Source organism: Melanaphis sacchari, unplaced genomic scaffold (genome assembly GCF_002803265.2).
Source record: "Melanaphis sacchari strain LSU unplaced genomic scaffold, SCAv2.0 Contig42_pilon_pilon, whole genome shotgun sequence".
NCBI lineage: Eukaryota > Metazoa > Arthropoda > Insecta > Hemiptera > Aphididae > Melanaphis > Melanaphis sacchari.
The window spans coordinates 2,084,954-2,101,034 of NW_020271275.1; the positions used below are offsets into that span (position 1 = coordinate 2,084,954).

At 27.6% G+C, this 16,081-nt stretch overlaps 1 protein-coding gene across 7 annotated transcripts in view; it reads right to left on the minus strand.

Annotated features, from left to right (window-relative positions):
• Positions 1-1,877: 1,877 nt before the first annotated feature.
• The window catches only part of LOC112597550 (CTL-like protein 2), a 47,872-nt gene continuing 33,668 nt past the window's right edge, over positions 1,878-16,081 (minus strand). For 4 of the 7 annotated variants that reach the window (XM_025343645.1, XM_025343641.1, XM_025343643.1 and 1 more), the window contains 12 exons: positions 10,820-10,922; positions 10,322-10,435; positions 9,558-9,715; positions 8,268-8,472; positions 7,399-7,532; positions 7,087-7,252; positions 6,167-6,434; positions 5,795-5,975; positions 5,107-5,393; positions 3,900-4,191; positions 2,845-3,082; positions 1,878-2,443 (listed from right to left, as the gene is read on the minus strand). In XM_025343645.1, the coding sequence (XP_025199430.1) occupies positions 2,349-2,443; positions 2,845-3,082; positions 3,900-4,191; positions 5,107-5,393; positions 5,795-5,975; positions 6,167-6,434; positions 7,087-7,252; positions 7,399-7,532; positions 8,268-8,472; positions 9,558-9,715; positions 10,322-10,435; positions 10,820-10,829 (2,148 nt within the window). In that variant the 5' untranslated portion in view covers positions 10,830-10,922 and the 3' untranslated portion in view covers positions 1,878-2,348. Of the gene's footprint in view, positions 2,444-2,844; positions 3,083-3,899; positions 4,192-5,106; positions 5,394-5,794; positions 5,976-6,166; positions 6,435-7,086; positions 7,253-7,398; positions 7,533-8,267; positions 8,473-9,557; positions 9,716-10,321; positions 10,436-10,819; positions 10,923-11,061; positions 11,081-13,988; positions 14,092-16,081 lie in introns of those variants that run through there. The other 3 variants (XM_025343646.1, XM_025343647.1, XM_025343648.1) reach the window with 3 other exon arrangements.

Genomic DNA, 16,081 nt, shown 5'->3' on the forward strand with positions numbered 1-16,081 from the left:
AAAAGGATGATGGGCTGGTGAATACCGCCGTTGGTCTCTATAATCCAACTCAGATTACAGCATATCATGTTAAATTACAAGTATCTAACGTCAAATGGATCATCTTGTAGTCTAAATAATAATATATAAAATGGTACGCATGAATAATTCATAATATAGATTTTTATTGTATTTAATTTGTATAATTATAATATATTATGGTACACTACAATAAATAACAGCCTTAAAACATTTTGTTTTTTTTTTTTAAATCATCAAGCGCATATAATATAATTAATATATAAATTAATATAAATAAGCTCATCGTATAATTCGTATAAAAGATTCTAATATATAGATATTATCACGTGGGGGCGAGGGCACAGATTTTAATAACATTGGAATAACAATCAACATTTGAACATTTAAAAAAGTTAGAAAAAAACAAAGTAAAACAATAAAATTATATTATTTTATTTTTTTGTCCAACTACAGGTAGATATAATAATCAATGTTATATCTTAAATAACAATAAACAGCTGCAAAAATGAGTCCTAAATTTCGAAAATTTTGCATTGAAATCTTTATCCTTCATACACAGCTGTCGATAAACCACAAAACATACTTAGTATACCACATTATCGCTATATACCTACTGATTAAATTGTATACTGAGGGATGTTTAGAGTGATGTGACTAGAGGGGGCGGAAATGAATAGACGATCATATTGATATTTAATGGTTTAATCTATTTAGTAATAATAGATATACATATAAATAATAATATATAATACATATAAATAAATAAATATATATATGTATGTATGTATGTATATATACCTGGTATATAGGTAGGTTAAATACAGTCTCTTTACTCATAAGATAGTTTTGTTTATCGGGGACCCTCCTCCCCTGAAATTATTATTTTTTTGTTATACGATCACTACAGTTTGATATAAATAGGACTTATAGATATATTTATATAATTACCACATACAGTCGATGTGTGGTGTTAAATTAAAATTATTTACGATAGAATAATGTGATAAGCAATACACTACCTACAGGGTGATGCTTTTATCGTGAGCCATCTGGTAGTATGTTAGAAAATATGAGAGATTTTTTAACATCCAAAAAAAATATATGCGATAATATAATAAATAATAATCATAGAAAAATGTAAAATAGTATGTTGTTGAATATCAAAGTAATAATAATAATAATAATAATAATAATTGTGGTACTTGAAGTATTCTATAGAAGCGGTTTTCAATTTTTTTGAGGCCGCAATCCCTCTATAATATCACCAAGATTTTGAGCGACCCTTTTATTATGATAAAATTAAGAAGTAGCGATAAATTAATATGATTATTATTGTATTCAAATAAAAATGATAAGTACCTACTTGATAAATTCATGGAACTAACATTCAAAATAATAATAAGTTTATTTAAAATATATATATTTTTTTTAAAGTGAACATCATATGTAAGTACATGAATATTTTTAAATTTAATGACTTATATATGCAGTTGTTAACTAGAAATTATTTTATCAATCCTTTGTTTTTATAGATTTGATTAAACTCATCCTCATGGTTGGTGATTTATCAAGCCAATTTCTTAATTTATTATTAATTATAGTCATCATTGACAGTTCAGTTTCACACATGTAAGTATGTAGGTAGTTGAAAAAGGAATCAATTTTTTTTAAAGCTTTATTAGTTAATGCGGGATACTCATTCTGATTTTGATCCAAAATTGACATATGTTTTTGTTATCATTAAAAATATGTTCTAGTCCTCTGTTTAAATATAACTCAATTAATTTTTCTTTATTTGATGATGATAATACATTTTTATCTAATTTTATAAATGAATTAATAACTCATCAATTGTTTGAAAAATTGTCTTTCGTTGGATCAAAATATTTGAGAAATTTTTTTTTTTAGTTTTAGTAAATTAATTTTACATATTGGTGATTCTAAAAAGATTGTTAGCAACCCCCAGTTTGAGAATCGCTGTTCTATAGTATAGTCCACGATAAAATAATCACTTTGTGTAGTTTTTATGCTTATAGATTATTATATTACAGTTAAATACAAAAATGATTTAATAAAATAATTAAAAATAATAATATTATCATGGTGGAGAAGGAGGAAACGGCATACGACATACACGTATGTCGTATATACTACAATATATTATTTAGGGTAAATAATACTTGTATATTTTTTACGAACACACGTGGCGGTGTCGGCGGTGGGTAGCAAATATATATTTATGGATTTATGTTTATATTATGATCTCATGTACAATATATGAAGTGTTAAAAATATTTAAAAGATATCGTTTTGTCAACGCATTAAAATTACAGTATGTTTTTCGTTCCCAGTATGTTCATCAGTTTTCGTGACATGAAGTACGGACGATCAGCTGATCCGTCGTTTCTTTCAGAATCTTCCACTGCAACAGAAAATGAAATGAAAACAGATTTACACATCATAATTATGTATATAATACTATATAAAAAAAAAGAATTGTAAACTTAGTAAAAAATTATTTTTAAAATTTAAAAACGTGCAGCAAATTAAGTTATAACGTTTTAATCTATGTTTTTTCTCGATTAATGTATGATATTACTATAATATATGAATTTATGTATAAATGTATTTTAATTGGCGTTATACATTCGTAGTGAAGTTCATAAATTTTAAATCGATTTTATGTCAATGAGCTTATTCTGTTTTCTGTAATAAATTATAGGTACTTGGATTGTATTTTAGAAAGGTCGTTTCTTTTTAATTTTTAATTTTTGAGGGTAATATGAAGATTAGGTATTTATAATATGTTTATAATGCACTTACAAAAGCATAGGAACAGAGTGTCGACAGCGATTGAATACACGTGGAAGAATGTGGATGATATCACCCAAGAGCCGGCGGCTACGATGATCATCGGAAGCCACTTGTTATTGAGGACGGGCTGGCTGAAGAACTGAAACTTTTTGATCGGCTCTAGTGGTTCGTAGAACTCAAAGTAAAATGCCGCAATGGTAGTGCCCATAATGACGATTTTTCCGACGAAAAATATGAAATCAGTCACCTAAAACAATATTTTATATAATTTTAAAATCGATATCGGTAATTATTTTCCTATTTAAAACCACTGTATCGAGGGTAGCCAGGTGAGAATTACTTCCCTAAAGGTGAGCTTTTTTCTTAAGTAAGCATTACTTTCTTCAACGATATAAGTACCTAACTTATACTATAATGACATATAATGGTTCTTTTACGGATCTCCTGTGAAGTGTATTTATATTGGAAAGATTGTGGGTGAGGGATTCGAGATTTGTAATGAGGTTTTAATTAGTTTTGATTTTGCTTTTACTTTCTTTAGCTTAAATAGCTAAAAATTATGCTTATCATATCAAACGATGTATAAATTGTACATTCTAATAAAAAAAATTATTTATCTAATATGACTTAAAAAATCATTAATAGCATTGCATAATAATAAAAACAACTAAAAAAATTTAATTCTATCATGACGCCTCATAGGAGTTAGAGTAACACTATTTAACTATTTTTTTAGATTTTTAGAAACTAACACTCTTTTTTTAATTAAACCTCAAACGCATAGGTATAATTTAATGTAACACATAAATATATGCACATATACAGTGGTATATTTTAGAATTTTTTCTTGAAGGGGTGGTTAAATATACTTTATAATTTATATAATAATTTGTATTCTAAAAAATAGTTATTTATGACTTTTAAACTCAATTTTTCAATATTTTTTTTATGCTAAAATCGGGAATCCCCCCCCGTCCTAGATTTTTTATATATATTATATATAATTATCGAATCTTATGTACTCATTTAATAATAATTAAAATTTAAATTGACCTTTATATTACCTTGTCTAAGACCACCAAGCGCATCACGTTCCTCAACAACAGGTCGAATGCCTGTTTGGCTGAAGTGCAAAAGTTCTTTCCGTACATTGCACACATGATGTACGCGTTCCGGTTGACAAACCGCAAAAACTTGTTCAGTAGCCAAAAGAAGCACCGCATGCATGTGAATATAGCTCGGGTGAACGAGTTGTCGTACTTCTTTAGCTTGGTTTCCACCCATTCGAGTATTGCACGTATAAAATTGCAGATGGCAATGATTAAAGACCCGAAAGCGACCGTTCCCAAATGGTATCTACGCAGGTAAAATAATAACAACGTAAGCAGGTGATAAATATATTGAACTAAATATTTGTCGTTAATCAGTGTTTCTTAAACTTTTTTGTGATGGGCCTCCCTAAATTTAATATGAAACTGTTAAGGCCTCCTTAATCAAAATCATTAATTATTTTTTTTTAATTATATACTAAAATAAATATTTCACTGCCTACCAATCATAGAGCTACGGTCTCAGTTTGAGAAGCACTGTCGTAGATAATATAATAATATACTAATAGTTAAGCATAAAAAAGTGTATATGTATATATAAATATTCTAAAACCTACATTTTTAATTCTATATTATAAATAAAATAAAACTAAAATATTAATATAAAAATTAATTAAATTAAATTTTGTTAAATGTATTTAATTTTTGAATCTAAACATAACAGGACTAATATTTTTTTATGGTAAGGAGGAGGATTTATGAGTTAAAAATTGTTTTTATATTAATTATTTACATACGAAAAATTCAGTTGAAATGTAAGTATTTCCTTCCCCGTTTGATTTTATTACAGTTTAACTGTCAACAAATTATCATAATAATTCATAAACAAAAATATGGTGGCGTTAAAATCTTAATGGAATAAAAAAAAAAAAAAAAAATGAAGGAATCTAAGTATCCTAGTTTATTCTCACATCTACATTTTAATTAATGATAACATTTACGTTAGTCACATAGGTATATATTTTATCAATAAAATTTTCAGCAGCAATCATGTAAAATTAACTTATACATGAAAGGGGGGTGGGTGAGTTTCATGGGTATAAGCTATAATTTTTTTTATCCATAAAACTTATCTATAATATCAATCTGCTAACTCCGATCTAATTTCTATACTAAAAGTACCACTGATTACGAAAAGAGGTGAATTGTAAACTATTCACACCTGATTGTTTTGTAGAAGGAACTCGTGAGCGAGAAGAACGGTAAGTTCTTCTTGTGGAACGTCCAGTACCATGAGGTAAACGTTATGGCCAGCACCATTTGAGAGAAGGCCGACACGAAGTTCATTAACCAAAACATTCCGAACACGTTAAACAGCTGAAGTCCAGTGATAAAGTCCTGTGACACGCTGTGATCGTACGCACATTTGGCCAGTTTGCACATGGTCTTGTTTTGGCCGCTTGCGCTGCAGTACCATTCCCATTTGGACTCAGTGCACCAGTCACCGTCCTTTTAAAAAAACAATTTTAAATATCATAATGACATAATGATAATAATACGTGGATGGTTAGATTAGATTAGGTTAGGTTGGTTGTATTATAACCAAAATGTGTTAATACAATAATTTAATTTTACATCACAGAAATAAAACAAAGTCGGTAGTGGGCGAGGATTAGGTAGGAAAGAATAGAGAGCTAATAGAGTTCAAAATATGTTAAAGCGCGTTGGTCCGTCTTAAAGTATAGACTCACTCGTTTGTAATCGTGACAACATTTTCTAATGTGGGTATCTATTATTTACTTTTTTATATACGTAAAGTAACGATCAACAGTCATACGCTATTTAGCATTAAAATGGATTATGTACACATGAGTATAGGTACATTAATAAAACGCCAATATAAATTATACCTTGTAGTAATTGTCGTTGCATACACAATTGTGGTCGTTGGCGAGACCTTTGACTTTAAACACGTACAATTTCATGGATGACAGATAACTGGCAACGCCGAAAAACCAAATCAACACCACCAAGTACAAAAGCCATTGAAAAACCGGGAACACCAATGATGTTTTTATTTCGAGTATCGCTCTAAAATAAAAATATTAATAATAATTTTTTCAATCCATTATCATGTTATTAAAATGTCGAATATTTATTCGAAATTGAGTATATTCGAATGTCTACGTTTCGATCGGTCACGGTTTTAGTTATACGGACAACTATATGAAGTAAATTCTAAAACGCAATGATACATTTATCTTATTATATTATCGTCTCACCGACTTCCTTCCACAATAAGCGCTATGGACAGCCGTATCCGCTTGCGCAAGAATATGATTATCAACAGCAATACGACAAGCGCAACGGTCGACACGATGGTAAATAACAGCCAAGTGGATTTTTTGTTCAGTTTGGAGTTTGCGTAGTTGGCCCAACTCTGCCGACCACCGCCAGTGGCAATGTCGGTCGGTTCTCCGTCTTCCGTCATCGTAGTCACAGAATCGGTGTCACCAAAAGCCACGTACCTCGAATACGATTCGTAGCTACCTGAAGAGCATATAACAAAAGATGTATTATAAAGCTCACAAAATCAATAAAAAATCTACTCGATGTTATAAATAACACTTTTAAAGTATCATTTTACGGGTATTACATAAAAACAGTCTGCCTTTGTTATGGTATACTTTTACGATAGCCTTAGTGCTATCGTTTTGGTTTTGTTGAGGATGAAGACGGTCAATATTCTTATAATACATTGTATAGTTTATATATAATAAATTATATAGTATATAGTTGATAAAATATATAAAAGTTCATGGCAAAGTGTAAACAAATTATAAATATGCATGTATATATAACTACATTTTTACTTTGAAAATTTAAGTTATTAAAATCTTATTTTGTACATGAATATCATAGACCATAGTTATAATAATATTTAAAATGTTTTAGGTGTTAGAAATTGCATTTAATTTTATAATAATTTTTCGTGTTAACTATAGTTTATAACTTAAATTTAGTGCAATAAACCAACACAACCATGACAAAATATAGTTGTTTATATGTACATTTAAATAATACACGAATTTTTAAGAAGTTAGGTACCTAAATAATTTTAGATGGATTTTTTTGTTTCGTAATAATAACTATACATATAATATTATAATATCCTTAAAGTGTACTGTAAATCTATACTCACCAAAACCTAACAAACCCACGATGGCCCACAATGACATCCAAACCATTATCCAACTGAACCATCTTAGCAGCAAAATGTAGGTAAGACTAAAGAAGATGGCAATGATCAAACCAACAATAATGTGTTCGTAGCTTTTTTCCAAATCTTCTATTATGTGTAGACTGGTCTAGACATACAACGAAAAATTTAATGTTAATTGTAATTATTGTTAAATATTGATTTTATTTTTTGAAAGTCTTTATTATTTATATTTTTAATTTATGAAAAGTCTTATATTATTACATGTTTAGTCTTATGATTTCGATTACTTACTTCTTTTGATACTTTTAACCAATCGACCATAGTAGTTCCGTCGATGAAGTTGCTCATCTTGATATTGTTGGAATTCAGAATTTGTTTCAGACTATCCGGGTCACCGCTTAGTGTAGGAATGCAATAGTTAAAGACTGAAATGATTTTGAAATTAAATTAATAATATGCTTGTCAATCGTCAATGGTGGACAATATTACCATTGATTATATTAATCAGTAGTTTTACTTATAAGATACCATCGAATATTTAGTTTTTGTGTGGATACTGTATAAAATAAAATTAAAAAGCTATACACTTGACAAATTTCTAAATTTCTAAATAGAATATTATACATATTATAGTATTAGTGTCATATTAAAATACGTAGATGATACTGAGCAAAACAACACTCAATATATAGCAAATAAATTATTATCTGATCGAAAAATGTGCTATACACATGTCATATGTCTATAATGTGTATTTGTAGGGGATGAACTTATCTTTATAAAGTAATAAGAGTAATAATCAAATAGGAGCAACTAGATCTCTAAAACTTAGGGTTCTAAAACTGTTAATGCCTCACAGAGTTATGGTATTTCACTAATACAATAATAGTTTGGTAAAAAAAACAAGAGGGGCTAAAAACCCTTTTAAACTCCCTAGAATGCACCACTGCTAATAATCTCAAATTTATAAAATACAAAAAACACTAAGTAAGGAAGATAATATTTAGATGTATAGTTAGGTATGTCATAAAATAAAATATTTTTAAATAAAATTTAGCATATAATATTAAATTTTTGGGCCCTATATATAAATTACAAAATTTAACGGGACACACGTTACGGATGTAAAAAACTATATGCATTTGATAATTAGTACTCACGGTTTTCACTCTTAGTATAATATTTGGCACATTGGTTGGACGATGTAAAGTTTTTTAGCACTTCCATCGAATTGACCAATTTGTTGAGATCGGGAGAGATGCATATTAGGGCCTTCTGTACGGCCGGCCAGTCAACTTGAGACTCTTTGGTATCTAAAACTTCTTTGACGGACCAATCCGTGTTAGGACAATTTTCCACACATACCTGTTAGGAATAGAGAAGCCAATTATATTTTACGCATTATTAGAGAAAAATGGGGAATACCGGTCACTAATGTTAATGTGTCATCATATTTGCGAAGTTATATTAATACTTCATATCAATAAATAAAGATATCATTATCTTAAATTTAACATTGCATATAGTTGTTTTGTATTAATTTTTTTCCCGTTAAAAATGGGTTAACAATTTTTATCACATTTTACCATAAAAAATTAAAAATTTTAACATTATTGTAAGATAAAAGTTTTCGGGTTTCTTTTTACTTAATTACACTTAAATAAAATGTATGTAAGATATATTTTTATACTCAAAATAATTATATAAATTATAGAGTTTATGTTATAGTTATTTTCGTAAAACATACACAAATATGGCAATATTAATCACAACGTATGGGATGTTTGTTAATAATTAATGATAAAATAAATATTCTTATTAAAAAAATTACAATTAAATATCGCATTTTAAAATATGTTTTAATAAATTATCTAATGAATATATGAATCTAAAAGAAATCCAGATAACGAGAATTTGGACGAAGAAAAAACTCAGGTACCTATTGGAAAACTATTCAATAGACCATACGTACAAAATGTTCTTATATCTAAAAGAATCGAATAGACTGGAAATGTATGGAGAGCAAAACAAGATCTCATGAATATTATCTTAACCATTAACCCAGTTGGAAAGAGACCACGGGGAAGACAGAAACAGAGATGAATGGACAGTTTGACGAGTGCTAGAATAGAGGACTCAAAAGACAGAGATTGTTGGAAAGACTTGGTAAAAGTTGCGAAACGCCTATTAGTCATGAAAAGCAAAATAAAGTTTATTATAGTACCTATAGTATCTATACCTATACAATTAACCGATTTTTCTGTATAAACAAAATGATCAACATTGCGTCTATTTGTAGCAGACATTGAGGTAATTTCTCAGTTAAAATAGTAAATGTATAAACAAAATAATTGATTTTTAAAATATTGAGTATGTTATCGTTTGTTAGGATAATTAACGGAAACATATCGTTAGCATAACGCGCGTACTGAATTATTGATTATTTATACCTGAGGAGTTTGACATCTATGGACGAAAATCATCGGCGACGCACATTCGGTTATGTCGAAAAAGAATAGGTATGGGTTCTTTGACACGTTCTTATTTCGACCGCACACTTGACCGTTTGAATCTGACGGCGAGAGTTCTAGGTCTGAGTTTTGATAAGCTAGAAATGATAAAATAATGTTGATATAAGATGACTTATTTAAAATAATATATATGTACAGATATGACACAACCATACAGCCACACACACAAAACTTATTATATTTTTAAGAGTAGTTGAGTAACATTTGCGTACTACTTTCAATTATTTAAGTAAAATAAATAATATAATTATTTAATAACATGTAATATATATGTAGTCAAAAATAGACATAAAATAGATGAGGTTGATTTAAAATGTTTATTTATGTGTAATTGCACTTTTATAAAAACATCGATTACGACTGCTTACCGTAGTTGAACGCGCTAATTTTTTGGAGGAAATTTCTTATTATGTATAAACTGCAAGGGTACAGATTTATTGGATGGAAATTATTATAAATATATTTTTTTGTATAAATAGCTGTACTTAAAATTTTTCAAATTTATTTATTTGTCAATTTATTCCTGAATTGCAATTTTTCTGCAGTTTTATTATATTTAAGAACGCTTAATATGAGGTTTTTTTTAATTTTAAAATTCTAGTTTAAAAATTAAAATTAAAGTTCACGCATATAGTTTTCAGTGGCTAGCATAATATTAATTTTAATGTGAAATGTATACGTACCATAACTAGCTAACGCTATCCAGCAAGTTATGAACAAGCCGAAAACGAGAAAGCACAAGCAATCCGTACACGATCTCTTCTCGAGAGGTTTCTTCCTGTTTGGACTATAGGAATCTGCACAAAAAATAACGTATCTATCATACAAAGTTAGTCGAAATTGTTGTATTATAATATTATACACGTAATTTATTGTGCTACAAATTACAATTTATAATGCATATAGGACCTTGTTAAATCGAATAGCAATAAAACATTTTTTTTTTTTTTTTAAATTGTCAGAAAGTTAAATTTTAGTATACTGGAAACGTTTGCATTATACTATTCGTGTTAACGAGATTTTAAGAATTAAATAAAAATACACAATTAACTTAAACATCAAGTTAAAATAATTATGTTTTTCAAGAAAAAAATATCTTCACGTATTGTTCTGTTTGGTATGAATCTGTCACTTATACGACAGATAACATTTTTTAATTATTATTACATAATAACACTTACTTTGCTCCATTTTTTCTCTATTTTTATGCGGTAATTCTTTAGCTTTTGACTTTCATTGGCATGTTGTTTACAGAGGCTCTTTGAATTTTAATCCGTGGTTGTTCTGTAATCAAGCATTTCACGTAAGAATTTAAATATCTGATTTCGCATGATAAAAGTTTTCCTATTGTTATAATTGTAGTTTTATTATAAGTACGATATTGATATAATATATAATAATTTTAATTCAGTAAAATATTTACTGGAGCTTTGCAGGACTGCCGTACGATGACTCGCAGTGCGTCCATTTGCCCATGCGTCATACATAATATAATTAATTACAATCCTCACAATAATAAAATAAGAATAGAATGTCGTTTAAATGGACGGGTGAGATATTTTAATTATCAAGGGCCACCGGAAACGAGTCACATTACTGAATAAATTGTTTACCGTCGTGATGACCGTATGAGAGGTATCAGTGGAAATGTGGAAATTAATAATAATACGATAGTCGTACGTCGTACCAGCAACCGCAGTAGGCAAAGACTACATCAATAGTGGCATTAATAAACGGACGGATTTGTCGAACAGCTGTTACAAAGAAACTTCATTACTATATAGTATATTTTAATACACAGATAGCCTTATTGATATAATAATAGGTTCCGTTAAACTGCAGTAGCGCTTTTCAGTATACACGTGTGTAAAATTTAATATCTAATTAATGTTTTTTGTAATCTTGTCAGAATATTTAAGCGTTTGAAACATTCAATAAACTAATATCACTGTTTATTTTGGTATAAAGAAAAAAAAAATAATGCTAACGATCTAATATGTTGATATTATGCTTTATACCTATAGTTATCAGTTATGAATGATTCATTATTACAACAGGTTAATAATTTTATTAAATTATACACCATGATCGTTTCATCAATAATTCAAACAGTGTAAAATAATTTAACGTGTGTTTACGAGATAAGTAGTTCAACGCACGTGTACACCGTATAGCACGATTAATAGGTGTACGTTGCTCACAGTTAATTGTTATTGGTTTTAATAGACCCTTTAGCGTTAGTGCCTGAATGGCTGTATATATATATAATATTATTTCTATTAAGTTAAAAATAATTTGCTGCTGTATTACCCGACATCGTTCGGGCTAAAATTAATCGGTTTCTTTATCGTTTTCCGTTTTGTTTCAATTGAAAGTATATACTTAATACAGTGTATATTATACACTGCAATAACAATTAATAAATTTATATTTTCCATTTTTTAGCTTTGAAAATATTTTTCATGTTAACACAAACAAATGGAGACGGATTCAACAAATACTTAAATTCCTACATAAACTCAATCACGCAAATTTCCAGAGTTAAGAAAGCAGTTTATAAAAATAAGTACCTATTATGATACTATTGTTTTCTTAAGTATTTAATTTTAGGAATTATTTTTTTTTTTTTAAATATATTTTTAGAAATTTTTATGTCTTATTTCTAATAATAATTATAATATTAATATAACCTGTAACCAATGACATCCATATACCTAAATAAAATTAAAAAAAAATATTTAATTTTCATTAGCCAAAACTAAAATCCCAGTCTTAAAGAATGAATTGATATAGCTTTTATTGAAAATGTCGTTCAAAACTTTACATTTACAACAGATGTACAGAAAAATTAAATATAAAAAGATCATGTTAAAATAAAACATCTGTTTATATCAATTTTCAATAGAAAATTTGTATTAAAAAATATAACCCAGATATCACAATAGTGTTTTTTGATGCTTCAAACAGTATATACTTTATTAATATTCTTAAAAATACACAATTACTTAAGTCTGTAAAATTCGAATGTTTGTTTTTTTATTCATATTTCATTTACGTATTTTTTTAAATTTTATTACAAAACGACAAACAAATACTAGAATAAAATAGGAGTCTTTTGTCTGGTGATATCTGTAACGATAATGTATTTTAAAATGTATTAAATCCTTAATAAATATAGACTGTGATACTAGACAGTGGTATAGCCAAGATTTTGCAAGGGGGTAGGGTTAAGTGAAAATTAAAATTAGTTTTTTTAATTACTCAATTTGTCCGAGCCATTGTTTTTTTTTTCACTAAAAAAAAGAATCTCAAAAACTTAATCAACGCACATGAAATACGTGCATCTCCATTGTTGTTGTGTATTATGCAAGTCGTTATTTGTCATATAAGTTGCAATATGTGCTATACGAATAATCCAAAATAGAGGTTGTAAATAAAAATAAAAATAGTTTTCAAAATATTAATGTTTATTGCACGAGACCGTCGATCAATAGCCAGGATGTACCTACAGTTAATATAACTATATTTTTTATAATAATTGTTTCTAAAAGTATAGGTAAAACGTTGAAAATCGAAGACTTTATATTATGTATATATAGTATTCAGTAGAAAACACCAACTGCGTGCCAAAATGAAGAGTAGTACCTAGTCCAAAAATAATTGATTTATTCGTCAAACTCATATAGTAATGAACAGTGTGTACGTCGCGAATCAACTATATCGTTAAAGGATTTTATTGAAACGTCTAAATATACCTATCCGTCAAGAAACGAAAATATTTTGGCTGTCGACCATTATTATTCTCGTTCGTATCGAGTTGAACGTATTGTCCGTACCTTATCGATTCATTAAGTATTCAGTAATGATATACGAGTAGTACGCTATTAGTCACTAAACTAATTTAAAATGATTAGAACTTTCGACGAATATTACATTTTATATCAAAGCTATCGGTACTTTCAATTTAAACGTGTCGCCGCTGCAGTTATTATAATAATGACTTTGGACTCGTGGTACGATTATACTTATAATTTAATATTTATAGTGTTTTTTCTAAGCTGCAATCGAAAATTTAAAACATTGGAAAATCGTACAAAATTTACAATCGTACAAGTAAGAAAACGAAAATGGCTTTATAAAATATATTCCAAAACTTACAAAATCAAGTTTTAAATATAAACATGATCATGGTGCGTAAACTATGTAAAATACAAAATTATCATAAATTATAATATACTTGATATTTGTACCTATTCGTTGTGCTATATTACATGCTATTAGTAACTAAGTCATAATAATGTTAAATAAATACGTCTAAGAAAAATAAAAAGCAGCTATATATTATTATACTTGTATACATGAAATTTTTGTCGGCGGCATCCATTCAAATAATTCTTCACAGTTTTTGATGATCGTTTTATTATATTAAAGTATTAAACTATTATTATAATTCATAATTTTAAAAGATTTCTGTAGGTACATTGACAATTGTATATTCGTTATTGTACTAAATATTTTCATAATTTAATTATATTACTTATTTAATGCTATGGTTTAGAACATAAAAACACTCAATTATTAATCAGATTTAATTAATTTCACTATCAAAGAAAAAAAAAAGTATAATTAATTCAAGAAATACTTATAACCAAAAAAAAAAATAAATAGTTTTAATAAATTATTTTAGTTATTGTTACGTTATTGCAGTGGTTTCACAACGATAGACACATTGTACATTACACGATACATAGGACCTCCGTCGGCCGTCGTATGACGTGTTAAAGTGAATATATAAAATATAATAATATATTAAATAACATTAATTAACACCAGTCTGGAGGTCATTGATAAGACGATTGAACGTAAGTGGATTGTTCTTTGTCGCGTGCCTTTGTTCAGAAGTAGATCATAATTATTACATTTCAGAAAATATTGCTTATTATTGTTATAGTATCCAAATTAATAATATAATTCGTTTATCGATAAGGAAATATGGATATTTCGTTTCAATTTGCGAATCTGTCATTAAAATATTTTTAATATGCATAACAGTGTAATTATACAAACGTTAAACTTTATGAATCCTAATCGTAATTTATATTATATTATGTTTATGTGAGTTAATATATTATTTTAAGTCGGTTACACTTTACGTAATCCAAGTAAAAAGCTTAACTATCAACACGCAAGTTACTAATGGTCATCAGAAATTTAACGGACACAATAAAAACGATCGGTGATCAGTATAATGCAGTAGTTTTATTTTAATATTCTATTCTCGACAGACAATTCCATCTATATCGACTATATCTGTCATTAATTTTTAGTCAACTTTTTAATGTTATCCTAAATAATTATATTGAGTTAATATGTGACATAACCATTAGTCATAATAGTATATCTACGTATTTTATAGACATGTTAAGAACGACGGAAAAAAATACTACTTCAAATTCAATTTTTAACATATCTTAATATTATATTAGTTCAAATTAATATAATATATTATATTCTTGTATTTACTATGTATATTTTATACGTGTACAATCACACTTTCGTCGTAACCTGATAATACTGATTAGACTTACCGAATAGTCACTTCAAAATATTAATGTCTGGCAGAAAATATGATATTGTAACCATCGTAATCAGTAAATCGTATATTTGTATCTAAATGTAAGCGCAATTAATTTAAACAATTTATATAAGCGTTATTGTGAAAATTTGCAAAATTACACTTAATATCTGGTGACCGTGTGATTTAACGTCAATATTATAATACTCGTATTAAATACTTTAACGTTGATGGTTTTTCAAAAATCATTACTAGTCACAGTGATCGCAGTCGTGTAATAGCTTTTGAGTTTTGAGAGGAGAAATTTATTTTTCTTTCAATTGAATGATAGTGGAGTACGAGTTAAGAACAATAATTTATACGTCATTTTTCGAGACATGTTTTTGAATAACCAAAAGAAGTTAGAAAGTAAAAACTATTCGTTCTTATGCTTACGATTTAAATGATTAATAAATAACATAAAATGTAATTCAAGTATACCCACGTGTTAAAAATTACAATTTTAAATTAAATATACTTTTCTTTACTGATTTGTTCGACGATAAAAATAAAGATGAATACAATAAAAAATAAAAACAAAACACAATATATTAATATATAATATTTAAATATTAATCAAACAGTGAATTGTGAACCTTGTGAAGTATAAAAATATTTGTTTTCCTACTCTTGTCTACTTAGAATTAGAATTTAACCAATTGTGTGTTTTTTCGTTCACTACAGTTTAAATTGTTATTACATTGCTACACGTATGTATACAATATTGTCAGTATTTAATAAACAGTAAAAATAGAAGTTTCTATGTTTTTCTTTCTAAAATTTACTAAACTCATTAGGCATATTTATTCAAAACGGCCTTAGAATCCTG